Source organism: Alosa sapidissima, chromosome 20 (genome assembly GCF_018492685.1).
Source record: "Alosa sapidissima isolate fAloSap1 chromosome 20, fAloSap1.pri, whole genome shotgun sequence".
Lineage (NCBI taxonomy): Eukaryota > Metazoa > Chordata > Actinopteri > Clupeiformes > Clupeidae > Alosa > Alosa sapidissima.
In genome coordinates this window covers 3903466-3918246 of record NC_055976.1, presented here as the reverse complement: position 1 = coordinate 3918246, position 14781 = coordinate 3903466, and the positions used below count along the sequence as shown (strand labels likewise).

The 14781-nt window shown below is 49.1% G+C and overlaps 1 protein-coding gene across 1 annotated transcript in view; it reads right to left on the bottom strand.

Moving 5' to 3' along the window:
* Positions 1-14441, bottom strand: part of atp11c (ATPase phospholipid transporting 11C) — a 65458-nt gene extending 51017 nt beyond the window's left edge. The window contains 1 exon segment of the mRNA XM_042074000.1: positions 13921-14441. Coding sequence (XP_041929934.1) covers positions 13921-13947 — 27 coding nt within the window. The 5' untranslated portion in view covers positions 13948-14441.
* Positions 14442-14781: the final 340 nt, after the last annotated feature.

Sequence of the window (14781 nt, the reverse complement as noted above, 5' to 3'; positions counted from 1 at the left end):
GCGTCAGTAAGAGCCGAGATTCCTCTCAGCTCACACACACACACACCTCTCTTGCTTCCTTCCTCCAGATAGGGGAAAGACCACTTCCTTCCCCCACCTTGCCTCCTGTCTCTTCCTATCTGTGGACTGAGCCGAGGTGAGCCATGGGAGGCGAGAGCTATTAGCGGCCGTGTTAATAATTCAGCAGCCGTGGGGGAAGAGATCCGGTGTGGCGGCCACTCCGCAGCACGCCATGCGCCGTTCCCACAGTCAGCGCCTGGTCACTGAGTTCCACATTCGCTGAGGAAGGCACAGAGGAGGGGTCCGTCACGACACGGCCCCATAAACTGCATAGATTTCCTCCGACCACTCCAGCCGTCTCCGAGTGGTTCCGAGGGCCTCTGCCACCTGCGGGTCAAGTGAGTGGCTCATGGTCGAGCGCTGCCAGATAACTGGCTAATCAGATTCACCTCTCACATGCCTGAGATTACTCCAGCCTAATCGCCGCAGAGCAGATTAGATTAGGCTGCCTCGGATCTCGCGGGGTATGCAGCATAAGCCAAGAGCGGGCCTTATCCGCGCCATTTATCCGCCTCCGTCTTAGAGTGCCGAGAGCAGCGTGATGGTGGCTGAGGGCAGCGACATTAGAAGGTTCCGGAGGGAAGGGCAATGTGCTGCTCGCGTCTCGGCTGACTAGTAGGGTTGTGGTGTGTAGTGCACTGTGTACTGAGCCTGCTGCCCACTTGGACACTGCCGGCAAGAAAGGCCGGATGGACAAGCAGGAAGGCTGGGGGGAGGTGTAAAGAGAGGAGAGGAAGGATGGAAGGATGGAACAAGGAGGGAGGGAGGGAGAGAGAGAGTGACAGAGAGCAAACAGAAGGGGCTCTAGTTCTAAGCCATGACCACACCAAAGATATCTACAAAAACTGTCTGGGCTGCACTGCTCTCCCACACCCACCCAGCACTTTAGGAAAGACTTTTAATACTTTGGGAGATAAGGCACCGCCCACCATTACGGGAATATGGAGGGATGAGGGGTGTTTGCCAAAGGGTGGGAGAGGGTTCAAAACACACAAACCACACCATATCCTCCATTTCGCATTGCGCAATCATTTTGGGCTTAGTCCTCCCTCTTACCGCGCTCATATAACCTGCTGACTAAGGTCAAGTGAGGCCCAGACACAGCACGTGAAGCCGTACAAAGGCAACCAATGAGCTTGTTTGGGAACATGAGAGCAGCCTGCCTCTGTCAGCACTTTGGACCCCGTCAGATCTGCGTAATGTGGTTATGTTGATTCATCAGTGCAGTGCTGAACATCCAGTTTAGCAAATCATAACATACTAATAATCAAGACAGCAACATTTATCTTGTATGGTATGCAGTTGATGCGGTCTGTCCAGATAAACCTGTAGAGATGTGTCCACACTGTGTCTGGTGGAGATACAGCAGGAAGCCTTAGGCATACTGAACTGCACCAAAGAGGCAAAGCAGGAAAATAAAAAAGTACACCACCTTTGCTTGAGCATATCTGGCTGAAGCTCCCAGGCTACAGGAGAGTCGGTTCACTGCAGAGTTGGCACTCTCAAAGACATGGACACTCTCTGCCCAGAGCACACCTCAAACGAGGATGCCAAACCCAAGAGTGGACTGCGGTCACTTCAGGGGGTCCTTTAAAACCCAGTATTTGCTGTTGTGGCACTGTAAGCAAACAAGCCAACAAAGGAGCGACCCTGTGTCCAGTCTGGCTGACGGACTGAACTCTACCTTACTCTTTCACCCCCCCCTCTCTCTCTGGGAGTCATTAACCGCAAGGTCCACGTTCCAACAACAACAACCTCAAGGTTAGCATCTGCCTATGGTAAACACGAGTAGGCACTGGCCCAAACCCACAGCCACAAAGCAGCAGAGGCCTTTCCAAGGTACTGCGCTTACTGAAGCCACGCACCTGTGCTCCAAAACAGACACGGCTATGGAGGAGAGCGGGGCGAGTACAAGTCCCCAAAAGAGCAAGAAACAGACCATTAGAGGTAGGAAGTGCTGGAGCGCAAGCCGGCCCAAGAGAATTGTAGCCACGCTGGGAGATCATTGATTTAGAGGGAAATGCAGTGTTAAATGTAATGAGGGTCAGAAGGCAGGGCCCGCAGCACCCCTGACGTGATCACAATACTCATTTCTCAACCGGCACCCTCAGCCCTCCGGAGCAGGCAACCCAGCACTATTGCAGGGAGAAGTATGATGGAACTGATGGAATTATCTCCGCTTCAGTGTCACTTGTCTCGCTACTGAACAAAACCCAAACAAAAATATTCAAAGGATTTCCAAAGGAAGGATGCGTATGCCAGGAATGATGCGAGGGCAAATTGTGCCTGAGTGGAGGGACATTAGCCACAGTACAAAGACAAGGGAGAAATCAATACCACAAACATGCTTTTCCTCAACGGACAAACTCTTTTAGTAGAGGTGCTCACCAGTAAACAAGCCATTACGGAATTAAATAAACCAGGTCACTGCAATATTAGATTAGCCTTTATATTTAATCAGTGTTAGCATTACATTATGTTACATTACAGGTAACACTGCAACACGGAGAACAACACCCGCTGTGTGAGTCCATCCTGCACAGGACACAATGAGTGGTATTAAGCACCAGCCAAATGCCGGGCGGACTGGCATCAGCTCAGGTGCTACCACGGGCCAAGCGTCTCTCTCCGCTCCCCAGAGCCTGGTGACGTCACAATGTCCTGTCTGTGACCGTCGACTATGACATCCACTCAAGCACTTGGCATTAATGCTTAACGAGGTCTCCCAGACAGACTCTGATTGTGTTGGGTTACAAAGATCAGCAGAGCGACGAGCCGGAGGCCCTAGATATGCAGACCTGTGTCCGACCAGGTTACTGACTAAACACACCTTAGTACTGTAGTTTAGCTACAGTGAGACTACAGAATGGCATCCTGCATGGGCAGAAATTTAAGTCATTAACAATGAGCAATGAAAACAGACCGAACAAAGAGGTTGAAAGTTCATTTTCCGTTTAGCATTGTGTCCTTTGCTATATAGCACAGCTCTATACCTCAAAACGTCTTTTTTTTGTGCAGTGGCAAATAGTGAAATATTGTCAGGTGCTGCATCAGTTACTCTCACAGGACCCTCAAATAACCAAAAAGAGTCTTGCTCCGAATGCTCTGTGCTGGAAACGGGCCTTCCTGTTGCAACAGCCCTGAATGAGTAATGAATTGTGACAAAACAATGTTCTGCCAGAAGCCTTTTTTTCCATCCATGCACTGTGCAGAAATACACGCTTTTAAGATGAAGTGTCTTTATTCCTTTGACTATGATTGATAACATCCCGTGGCAAGCTATAGGAAGGGAATGGATTGTGATCCTTCATCGACGTTGCACTTGGTTTGGCATGCGAGCCGGCAAGACTCACTTTGTCACACTTGTCATCACTTCAGTGACTCTACTAAATTGCGCTTGGTCAGGAAACGTGACAGGAGAGAGCCACAAACATATGTCCAAACTTTGATTGGCAAATGGGCTGCTTGGATGCAATGTCACCAGTGTAGTTTAGAGCTCAACTTTGGACGGCTGACAAACCCAGCAAGGCAAAAATGGCCAAGAGGAGATCTGGTCCGTGATGTGTTGTAGCTGGGTAAGGGCTACAACCAAGCTTAACAATCAAGCTAAATTAGCCCTGTTGAGAATACAGAGATAAAGGCAACTGTGGACTGCTGGCTATTAAATGTGATTCACAGCTTGTTACAGTGCCACTATGCTGCTGGGCAGAAAGTGATAAGTTCCTTTTCGTTCTTGAACATTTTGCTGCTGCTCAAGCCTTTAAAAACACAGACTTTTGTTTAGTGAGACTAATTAATTTTAGGTTGAGATAATTATACGCAATCCCATTAGCAGTTACTTTTGACTCAAACTATGCATCTTGCAACTTTATATTGCAGTAATAATGTGGCTGACTAAAATACAGCCATTATACAAAATGCAGTTACAAATGACCACCTCTTTTCAGTAAAGCGGACATTTTTCACTGAAGTAAGCCTTATTACCCAGGGTTAATTGTGCTTTGACATGTGTGTTAGCTTTGCTTCAGAGGGAAATGGGCCTGGGTGAGTGCGGAGGGGCTTTCCTGCACAGTGTGCACATCCCTGCTCTACGATCTTCTTCCTGGAGAGCTGATTAAGGCCACTTAGTGAACCACCTCAAGCTCCAGACAGCCTATTGAGTTTGGACAGGTCATCATCGCAGTCTCTGTCCGTCACGCACACTCCAAGCTCAGACTCATCTCCTGGGCAGCCACATGCTCTGAGGAGCTGATCTGAGCCTGGTCCACGGTCAAAGTGCTGCTCTGTGTTGCTGCTTCAGGAGAAGGGCAGGTGACGGAGCCTCCTCCTAGCCCTGCAAAACACTGCTAACAGGGCCCTGCAAGTCAAGCGCACAACCAGGCTGCCAAGCTGAGCATGTCCCTGACTTACACCACAGTCAAATGCTCATATGCACACACAGAGACACACAGTCTTGTGACAGGCGCTTATCAATGCTCACAGAAGTCAGTGCTAAAAGGGTCCAAGCGTCAAAGTTAAAGTGACAAGATGGCAAGGCAGGAGGGAGACGGGCGAGTGGAGCGGGCGAGGAGGGGAAGCCGAGTGGAATGGAGGGGACAATGAGCTCCTGAGCGCAGCTCAAAGTGGACGTCAACTGCCATCACTCGGCTGAGGCCTGATGGCTGGCTGGCTGGCTGGGAGATCTGCTCTGCGGCAGATGGCCGAGCAGGACAGCATGATGGCTCTTAAAGGCAAAAAGAGAAGGGCAGAAGGGCAGAAGGGCAGAAGGGTGGGGATCGTGGCCTTCACCTCACTTTGCATTCTTATTTCCCTTATGCAACGGAGCTGCGCCTGAGTGATCACCACACCCAGGGATGTACTGGCCACCAAGAAAGAAGCATGTGCGTAAAATTTGCACTGGCAAAAAGAGTTATTGTAAGATTTTGAGGACAAAATAACTTCAATCAGAGCAGTGACTATGACAACCTCCAGTGAAAGAAAATGTTTGGCTCCAAAATGCTGCATGTGCTCTTAAACGCCATTACCTTACCTGATGTTACTTTCTGTGTCCTTCAACTTAGGACAAAGTCGACTCATGGGAGCTCATCAAGATAAATCTGAATAGGACAGCTGGACATACTTAGGACCATAAAAACATAAAATAAAATGATGGAATATGTTGTGGAGTTTAACACGACACCCCATTTCCCAAATGCAATAGTTCTGACACTGAGACAGATAAGTTTCCTCAGATTTATTGAATTACCTTCCTCCTATGGTGCCCACACCAACCTATCAAAGATAGGCTATTGGAAGGGGCCACACAACTCTGGTCATTATTTACCCACTAAACCCAACTGAGCTAACTTTGTTTACAAAACAGAAAAGCTAGAGAGGAGGTCAGGGGACAAACAAACATTGACGGATGTGCCATGACCTCAGTTTTCTAACTATAGTCAACTATTAATGTCAACTAGGAAAACTCAAGCCAAAGAAAAGGGAAACACAAAATGTGTCACTTCACACATTGAGACTACTTTAGGGGCAAATTATTTGGGTACAAATTCATGCTCACACAGTTGCCTGATGTAGAACAAGGTAACATAATGACAAATGACAAGGACACAATTGCTGTTTGAAGTGGTGGACAGGAAGTGTGTGTTGGCCAGTTCTCACTATAGTACCAACTGAAACAGAGTTACACGTATTTAGCAACACAGTGCTGCTCTCTCAAAGCACAAGTATATTTCAGAAATGAAGGACACTGGTCTGCATTGGGCCTGTGGCCGACACAAGGCTTGGGAAACAGGACCACAACATGTGGGAGTGCGGACTAAATATCCTCTCCTAGGTCATCTATGCTACCACAGAACCACAGTGTACGAGCAGTTTTGGACTAAAAACAGCCAGGCTACATTGTTAAAGTAAAAAATAGCTCTCCGTATGCACTAAAAGTGGATACAAGCCCTGCTCAGGGACAGGGAAAGTCCTCTGACGGTTACCGTAGGTATCTGCCCTCCAGCAGAATTCCAGCAAAAGACTGTCTCTTTGTAAGCTGAAATCATGCATCAACACTGTCCCCTATTTGCAGCAAGAACGAGTAAGCAAAGTGCGTGGGTGTGTGTGTGGGAATGTTGGATGATGAGACCATCCCCAGCCACGGCTGTCTCACAATGCTAGATTGTGGACTCTATCTATGTAGTCCTTTATTCTTCCTTCCATCACTGGGCCACAGAACAGGGTGGCACAGGCAGCGTATTAATAGCAGCCCCGCAACTTCAACTGAGGACTGGCTGTGAGACGCTGATGCTCAATATATGAGACACAGAGTGTGGGTTGGTGTGTGTAGAGCTTAGAGAATGGTATTGTTTGAGGTACGCAGCTGCAGCAGCAGCAGTTGCGAGCGTACATGGCGTGCTCTCAGCCTGGCCTACATTTGACAGCAGTCTCCCTGGACACTCTGAGAATGGAAAACTCATCCCCACCATGCCAGGAGGATGGGGAGCAGGGCAGAGCAGAGTGGAGAGGAGAGGAGAGGGGTGGGGTAGGGGTAGGGTGAGGCGGGGGTGGGCCAAGGGTGGTGGTGGTGTCAGCCTGGCGCAGCCTAGCGCAGTGGAACGCACCACAGATAAGACATGGCTGCCGAGGCGGAGGGTTTTCTCCTCCGGTCCTGTTTCATCCCTCCATGCACCCGCAGAGCAGATTCTAAGAGGGTCTCCAGACGGCTGGATGGATGCGATTCGGAGGCTTGTCTACGCTGGTGGGTGGTAATTCAGTGACACCACTCAGGCTGTTCCCTGTACCAGCAGCTCCAGATGGTTACGTTATCCAGGGCAAACGTGCAGTAGGCAAAAAAAGACAAGAAAAAGGTGGAAGTGAAATAGGCATGTTTTTGAGCAAACTAACGTGCAGACAACACATCCTCTACAAACAACTTTGAAAAAAAACCACACAAAAAAAACGCTGAGTCGCATGAACAAAAGGGGAAGTTTGTCTTCAAGACAAGTCATTCGACAAAAGAATGGCACAAAGTTCAGAGCCGTGTCCTTCACCATCACCCACTGCAACCCACTGTGTGCCTGACACACTACTGCGTACTATAATCTTGGAACGCGCCTGGAAGTAGAACTCGTTTCCATTTTACAGCGGTCACCCACAGGACAATAAAAGGGGTCCTGACAGAGTCAGCATATTTGTACTTTAGTCAATGTTTCAGGTTTATGGCTGTTTGAAGTGGTTCTTTATTGGGCCAATTATCCCTGTATGTTTTTTTCTGAAGGGCAGGTCAGCGTGGTCAGTAACACGCAGGGAGTCTTCTCACTCTGCCTTGGCTAAACTTCTCCAGGCGTCTCGCTGCAGCAGAAGCCTGAAAGCATTCGGAGCAGGCCCACAGACACCCGGGCCTGTAATCTATAATTAAAGAGAGAATGTGTGCTGGAAGAGTGAGTCGCTGCTGGGGAGAAGGAGCAGGAGGAGGAGGAGGAAGAGGAGGATCCGCTGGCCGGGGTGCGATGGCTCGGGAAGCAGGCTGGGGGTATTAACACCCAGGCGCTAGCCCAGGTGCTGCTGAGCCCTTCCTCGTGTGTGTGTGTGTGTGTGTGTGTGTGTGTGTGTGTGACTAAACTCATCTGCACGCATACACAGCAGCTTTCATCATGCACAGAGTGAGGAAAAGAGAGGGAGGGTGGGATAGTGAAAGAGAGAGGGAGAGGCTGAGAGAGAGAGGGAGAGGCTGAGAGAGAGAGGGAGGCTGAGAGAGAGAGGGAGAGGCTGAGAGAGAGAGGGAGAGGCTGAGAGAGAGAAGGAGAGGCTGAGAGACTGAACGAAAGTGAGTGATATCCGATACGGAGCAAGATTATTTGCATCTAAACGCTGACAGGCTTTAAAAGAGAGACCGAGTGATAGAGAGAGAGAGAGAGAGCACGTGAGAGAGAGATAGAGAGAGAAGAAATTCTGCATCTCAGCTCCAGTGCTTCTGCTGTCATTATCTTCTTTTTTTCCTAATAATGCAGCAGGCCATGCTGACTGTAATTACCATTCAATTAATTATCCCCAGCCTTGCATTCTAAGGGAAGAGCTCCCACTTTCCTCCACAACAAAACAATCAATGATCCAGCCCAGAGTTCCATCCCTCCGCACTCCGCACCTCTCTTCTCCTCCCCCCCTCTCCCCCAGGTCCTGGGCCCATGTGCTGGAGTGAGAGGACAGGGGCAAGGCAGCCTCTGCTTCCCTTCCATCTCCTGGTTAGTCGTGACTAGAACACACGGCGCTCATCTCACCTCCAGGGCCTCAGAGGCTGCGCCATGCCAAGTCTGCCTGCTGTTTGGGGGAGGCAATCAGCCCATCCTGTTATTTAACAACCATGTGCGAGAGTGTGGAAGAGGCAGAAGGGATCTAAGGCTTGTGTGTGTGCTTGTGTGTGTGTGTGTGTGTGTGAGTGTGAGAGAGAGAGAGAGAGAGAGTGTGTGTGATAGACACACAGGGAGAGAGAGAAAGAGAGAGGAAGAGAGAGAAGCTCAAGGACAAGATCTAACTGGCTCCGACACGGTTGTGCTGGAGAGCCTGGATTGATGTGTGGCAGCGGTAGCGAAAACCAGATCCCTGATCGCAAACCGTCTCGCTCATACCTTCCCTCTCGCTCTACACTCATGAACACCCACACCCCCACACACACGACTTCCTTCATACCCCTGCGAGTGCTCTCTGTGGGCCGTGATGGGAGCGGGAGCACGGGATGAGGAAGCTCTGGACGAGGCTTTATAAATATATGGATGACAGGAATGCATCTTAAGTGGCGCAACCCAGGCGACGATACGCTGGCAGGAGAGGAGGTGCGTTGTGAGGAGAATTTAAAATAAATGAGGGAACTGAATTATTTAGTGGTACAAACTGTGAATTCAGCCTGGCTTTTAGACAGAAATGGGGGGGGGGGGTCTGAAGAAAAAAGCGACGTGGGGTCCCGACTCGCACCTTCCCCCAATCTCCACCCCTGAGCTGGGCCCATCAGCCCCTGAAAGCCTGTCCATTATTTGTGGTGGAAAGTGCTGGAGGGACTACAACAGGTAGTGAATCCATATGCACTTCCATTACCTCTTTGCACCATCTCAGTGCACCCACCACCCCCAACACATCCCTTGTTTTATCCTCCTCCATGCACTCTCTCTCTCTCTCTCCTTTGCTCTTCCTATCCACCTCAAAATGTATTTGTAATCCCACTGCGGTGCAGATGAGTTCGGGTGGGTTTTTCATTACGGGGACTCGGGGGGTGGGGGTGGGGGTGGGGGGGTGCAGCAGTGTGTGCAAGAGAGTGAGGGAGCCGAACTGTGTGCTTGCCAGAGACAGAGAAAGGAGGAGAGAGAGAGAGAAAGAGGGAGAGAGAGAGAGAATGAGGGAGAGAGAGAGAAAGAGGGGGAGAGAGAGAGAGAGGGAGAGAGAGAAAGAGGGGGGGAGAGAGAGAGAGAAGTCAAGAGTAAGCACTTCTGTCTGCCAGCCCGATCGGGGGGGACAAGACAAATGGCGGCAAAACGGAGCGCAGCTCTAATCAATACGCGGCTCTCCTGATGAAACCGCTGGCCATAAATCAGCGGCCGGCCCCGGCAGGCAGCCTGGAGGCAGAGGGGTCCCGTGCGGACGCTGGCCTCCCCGTGCCCCCGCGGCCTGCGCCGTGCCGAGATGGAGACAGCTGTCCGTCTCCATATGCCCGTCATCCCTCTCGCTCGGTTCCCCACAACAAGTGCCCTGCCCGAGACAGGACCTCTACCGAGGACACAAGCCAAGTTCCGCAGAACAGGCCTTACAGAGAGCACACCAACTTCCACTTTCAATTCATCTGGGTGTGTGTGTGTGTCTGTACGTATATGACTGAAAGTGTAGGAAGCAGAAGAATTGGACGTTGCTTGAGGCTTCACAGAAGCAGAAGAGGGGTCAAGTCAAGAACTCGCTGCCTGAACAGCAGTAAGAAATAGGAAAGAAGTGCTCCACCCCCCACCTCTTCCTCCACCCCCCATCTCTTCCTCCACCCCCACCTCTTCTTCCACCCCCCACCTCTTCTTCCACCCCCCACCTCTTCCTCCATCCCCCACCTCTTCCTCCATCCCCCACCTCTTCCTCCATCCCCCACCTCTTCCTCCACCCCATGCTGGATGATGGTTGCAGAGAGTCTGTTGGCATGAGGGGCCCTGCGGCTGTGGATAATGCTGATGGTCTGACTTGTGCACTCTGCAACACCACCCAAACGCCCCCGAAGGGCCCAGTTAGCTGCTGAGCCGGTTAGCTGCTCCTTCATCTGCATGGGCGTGAAGAGCCAGTGGCTCACACGCTAACTACAGCCAGGCTGCTTGGCCACATATTTGGACTTAAGCACAGACTATTTACAAAAGCACATAATTGGAACCATGTTGGCAAGAGCTGCAAGCTTCGGGGAGAGTAGACTCGAATCCTGTGTGTGTTGATGGCACTACGGAATCAAGCAGCGTTTCTTAGTGAAGCCCGTATCATAAATGGGCTGTGCTGAAAGTGAAACCACAAAATGTGATATGTGACGCACAAGCTGACAATCCCAGAATCATAAACACATCCAAATTCCAAACGAGTCTCTGTGGGACAAGATATTAGGGTGGGTGTTATGAGGGTGTTGCAAGCATCTAAGAGTGGGAATGGGAAAATGCCTGCCAAGTGTGTGTGTGTGACTGTGTGTGTGTATCGGTGTCGCATGGTCTGCAGTTAAGGGCATGTATTTGTCAACAGACCTGAGCGGCAGGTTTCCCTTCCTCAAACACATTTGTGTCACTAAGATTGTTTGACATGGACCCCTCACCACTCTCACCACATCCACCCAGCCTGGTTTGCCAGCCGTCCGGTCTGAGTAGAGGAGACACGTCTCAGCACACCGGGGAATGAGGAGCGGCACGGGGGCCGATGAGCAGCAGAGTGGAGCAGGCTGTGGCTTGTCGTCTTGGCCTCGGGGCAGACAGCCATTGGTCGTGGACACTACGCTGCCTGGCCCTCGGGGCACAAAGTGGCCAGCGCTGAGCTCTCCGCCCAGAGAGCGGCGGGGAGGGCTCAATCACACATCAAACACGAGCCACGTAGCCCGGCATTTATTTTGGCACGAGCCAGTTAGCTAACACAGGCGCATGGTGAACCAAGGCTCCTCTGCCTTCAGATCTCCACAGGGGAGCACTTCAAAAGACTGCAGTGCTACCAGAAGCTCCCTGAGAGAACATCACAGCTCCATCCCAAAACACTTTTGGACCACTTATGCTCTCTCACTCACATATACCTAAAGTAACAAAAAAAGCTATTTGTGTAGGCAGTGTTAGAGTATCTCAGATTTTGAAAGCACAAAGGGTGGCTGAAATAAATTCAGCACCGCCATAAAACAATTTACAGAGCTTCTCCTAAAGACTAAAGGTTATATAGTTTGCCGTGGACAGAAAAGTACATATTTAGAACAATGGTGGTAACAGTAGGAAAGTAAACATGACAGCAGGCCACTGTACAGGGAGAGCGACTACCAACACCACATGAACTTCCTTATTTGTCTGCTTGTGTTCGGCTCCATAACTAGAATAGAAACACCACCTGGAATGTGACAAGCCTGGGGGAAAGGCTTTTTTCCTGGTGTCCACACAGGGGTCAGACAGTTTCTGGGGAGGAGAGTGGAGGGTGGGGCAAGTGCCATAGAAACTGCATCCGATCACACTTCCTCTACCCCTTGTCTGCTCCCCCAGCCGTGTGCTGCCTTCAGGGGCAGGGAGGGGGAGGGGGCAGGTGGGTAACATCAAAGGCGCCCTCCGTGATTTGGCATTCCTGTCAGGGCATTCCAAGCTCTGGAAGCCTCCCTGCACAGTGTCGTGACGACGCCACTCTCCCAAAGCCATCTTTAACGAGTTTCTCAAGCCTGTGTAGGTTTCAGCTGCTCGGCCACTGTAACTAGGAGTCAAGTGAGGCAAATGATTCCTCTTCAGAGCGCCATTAGAGCAGAGCTTGACTCTCTTGCGCAGCACTGCCTCCAGAGACCTGGCCATGCAGCAGAGGCAGTGCCTCATCTATGCTTGGCCCAAATGCATGGGGAGGGGACTACAATGTGCATCAATAACAATAAACCTGTTAGACCCCCATACGGCTTATTTATGCCTCATAGAAAAACCGGGAAAATAAATAAATAAAAGGACAGTGGAATGTGTCGCACTGGAGGGATAGGATATGCCGAGCTAGCGATTTTAACGGGTCAGACAGAATAATTATCCTATGGCTTTTTTTCCCCCTACTCTTTTACTGCTGGTATCTATACTGCTCACGTTGAAGCTCCCACAGGATTTGGCCTGATAGCGCCAACAGGTTATTGGAGGATAATGCTATAAAGAGGCTGTAAAAATGGCCTGATGCAAAAAACGGAAGTGTAATATACAGTGTGTGTGTGTGTGTGTGTGTGCATTTGTGTGTGTGTGTGTATGTATGTGTATTTGTGTGTGTGTGTGTCTGCCACTCAGGGCAGGCAGAGCTCCAGGCCCTGGCCCTTCATCGCTAACTATCAATTGCAAATTTACTGTGCCCTATAAAGTCTGTAATGAGCCGAATGAGAATTATGGATCAGATTCTCTCCACTAACAATAACAGAGGGGATAGAGTCAGCAGCCTGAGGCACTTTAATTGCTGTTAGTGAAGGGTGGGACTATTTCAAAATGACCAATTGAGGACTGCAAAGAAGTATGAAACAAGCAGGGTGAGCAAGACATTTGACAGTTACATTAAGAGCATTATATACTGCTCAGTATATTGCCTATTTTGCAACAGAGAAGTTGTCAAAACATGCAGAGAAAAAAATAAGATCAAGAAAGTACATTAGACACTTCCAACATTCAACACATCAGACCAGCCTGAATTTCAAACTTACAAATACAGCTACACTAGAGGTACATATTATTCGCATCAGTTAATTATTAACATGATTTTTCAGATGCAGCTCTGCACAAGTGTAAATGAAATGCATTCAACATCACTGAAAAGCACTCTGACTCTGTCTTGTATAGTACAGATACCTTATGTCAGAGGTGAAATGTAAACAGACCAATCAGCACAAGCAACAGAGCTCCACTCTGAAGCATAAAATATCACCTACTCTTGAAGAAAGTTCACTCCTGTAGTGAATGCTACAATTCTGAAAGGCATTAGCGAATTAATTATTGGATTCAAGCAACCCACTCCAGAAACTCAGCTCTTAGAACTGTTATTATTTGATTAGCTGGCCATCTAATTCCTTAATTTGTCAAGGTCCATTAAAATGCACTCACTAATGGCTGTGGCTGTTTCCCTGCATGAGCGGAGAAAACGTCAACTCCAACAAAACTCAAAACTTCATACAATTAAGATATGGGTTGGACACCAAAGGCGGCTCCATTTTTAAATTGGCAACGTGTGCCTCATACAAATTTGGCCAAAATGAGTACAGTGTAGCAAGCTAGCTCGCTAACGTTCGCTACCAGGAAGTTAGCCATATGACTGAGAAACTGGAGCAACGATAACTGTTTTTTTATGTCTGGAGTGAACCTTGTGATTATCAGGTACAACCACACATTTCTAAACATAGTCTACACACGCGCGCGTTTTCACGCGTAATTATGGGTTTTCTTACATTCCACAATAGGCTGCCCATATGTTTAGGCTACTAAAAGGTGATGTGTTAAGTATCGGTAGCCTATGGTGTTCATTGATTCTTTCTTATTAGCTATTCAGCAAGGAGCGAGGACGCGTCTTGCTGTCTTTCAGCGGGCAGTTAAGACGCCTTAGCTCGCTAGCAAGATCAGATGGTGAGTGTGCGAAGTAACATGGCACGCCGAGAGAGTATCTATCAATCTACCGCCAAGAGTAAATACATACCAATCGGTTCAGTCGTCTTCGTAGCATATTGCAGTTTCTCGTCTTCTTTGGTTTGGGAAGACAGTAGGGAATTGCAGTTCCTTTTGTTTCGGCCAACTAAACACACGAGCTTTAAACGATGAGTAACTTTACATGAATGACGGCGATTTAGCTTGCTATCTATTTTCTATCCAATTCGTCCTAGCTACGTGGAATGTCGCAGCGTTGCTACATTGTTTCCATTTTCTTGGCAGTCTTTCTCCCCTAACCATTCGCATTCTCCTTTCTAAGTGTTTTCCGCGTTGCGGCGTGCGGGGCTAGTCTTGCTTCCCCGTGTGTGGGGCTGCTCTTTTCAGCGGCATCTTCTACTATGCCCTGTTGCTGTGCTTCTTCTAAATGATTCGTCGCATGCGCGTCTCTTCACTGAACCGGTCGCCTTAAAATTAAACCGATAGGCAAAAAGTAAGTCCAATATCGGGTCATGCACAGTCTTATCGCTTCCACCACCGCCCCCTCATCTCACTTGCGCCCTGTCAAACAAATTTTACTCCAGCTTCAAGAGTAGGGTGTCCCTACATTCACATACCCCGCCCCTTGAAGGTGCGGTAACATCGCAGTGTTCACTGGGAGATGAAGTCTTGTAAGAAAGAAACCCTTGGAATAAATATTACAGATAACCATTTTTAACAGTTTCAGTCTTGAGAACAATTTTGATCAGTAGCCTAGACTAATCCTTAGTTAGGCTGTAGTCTATGTGAAATCGTCTATACCAAAGTATGGTATTAAATTGGCATTTTCTAATTCAACTGACTCTTCACACAGTATTGATGTTGCAAACTAAACTATTTGGACATATTCAACCATATTTAGACACTCATTGAA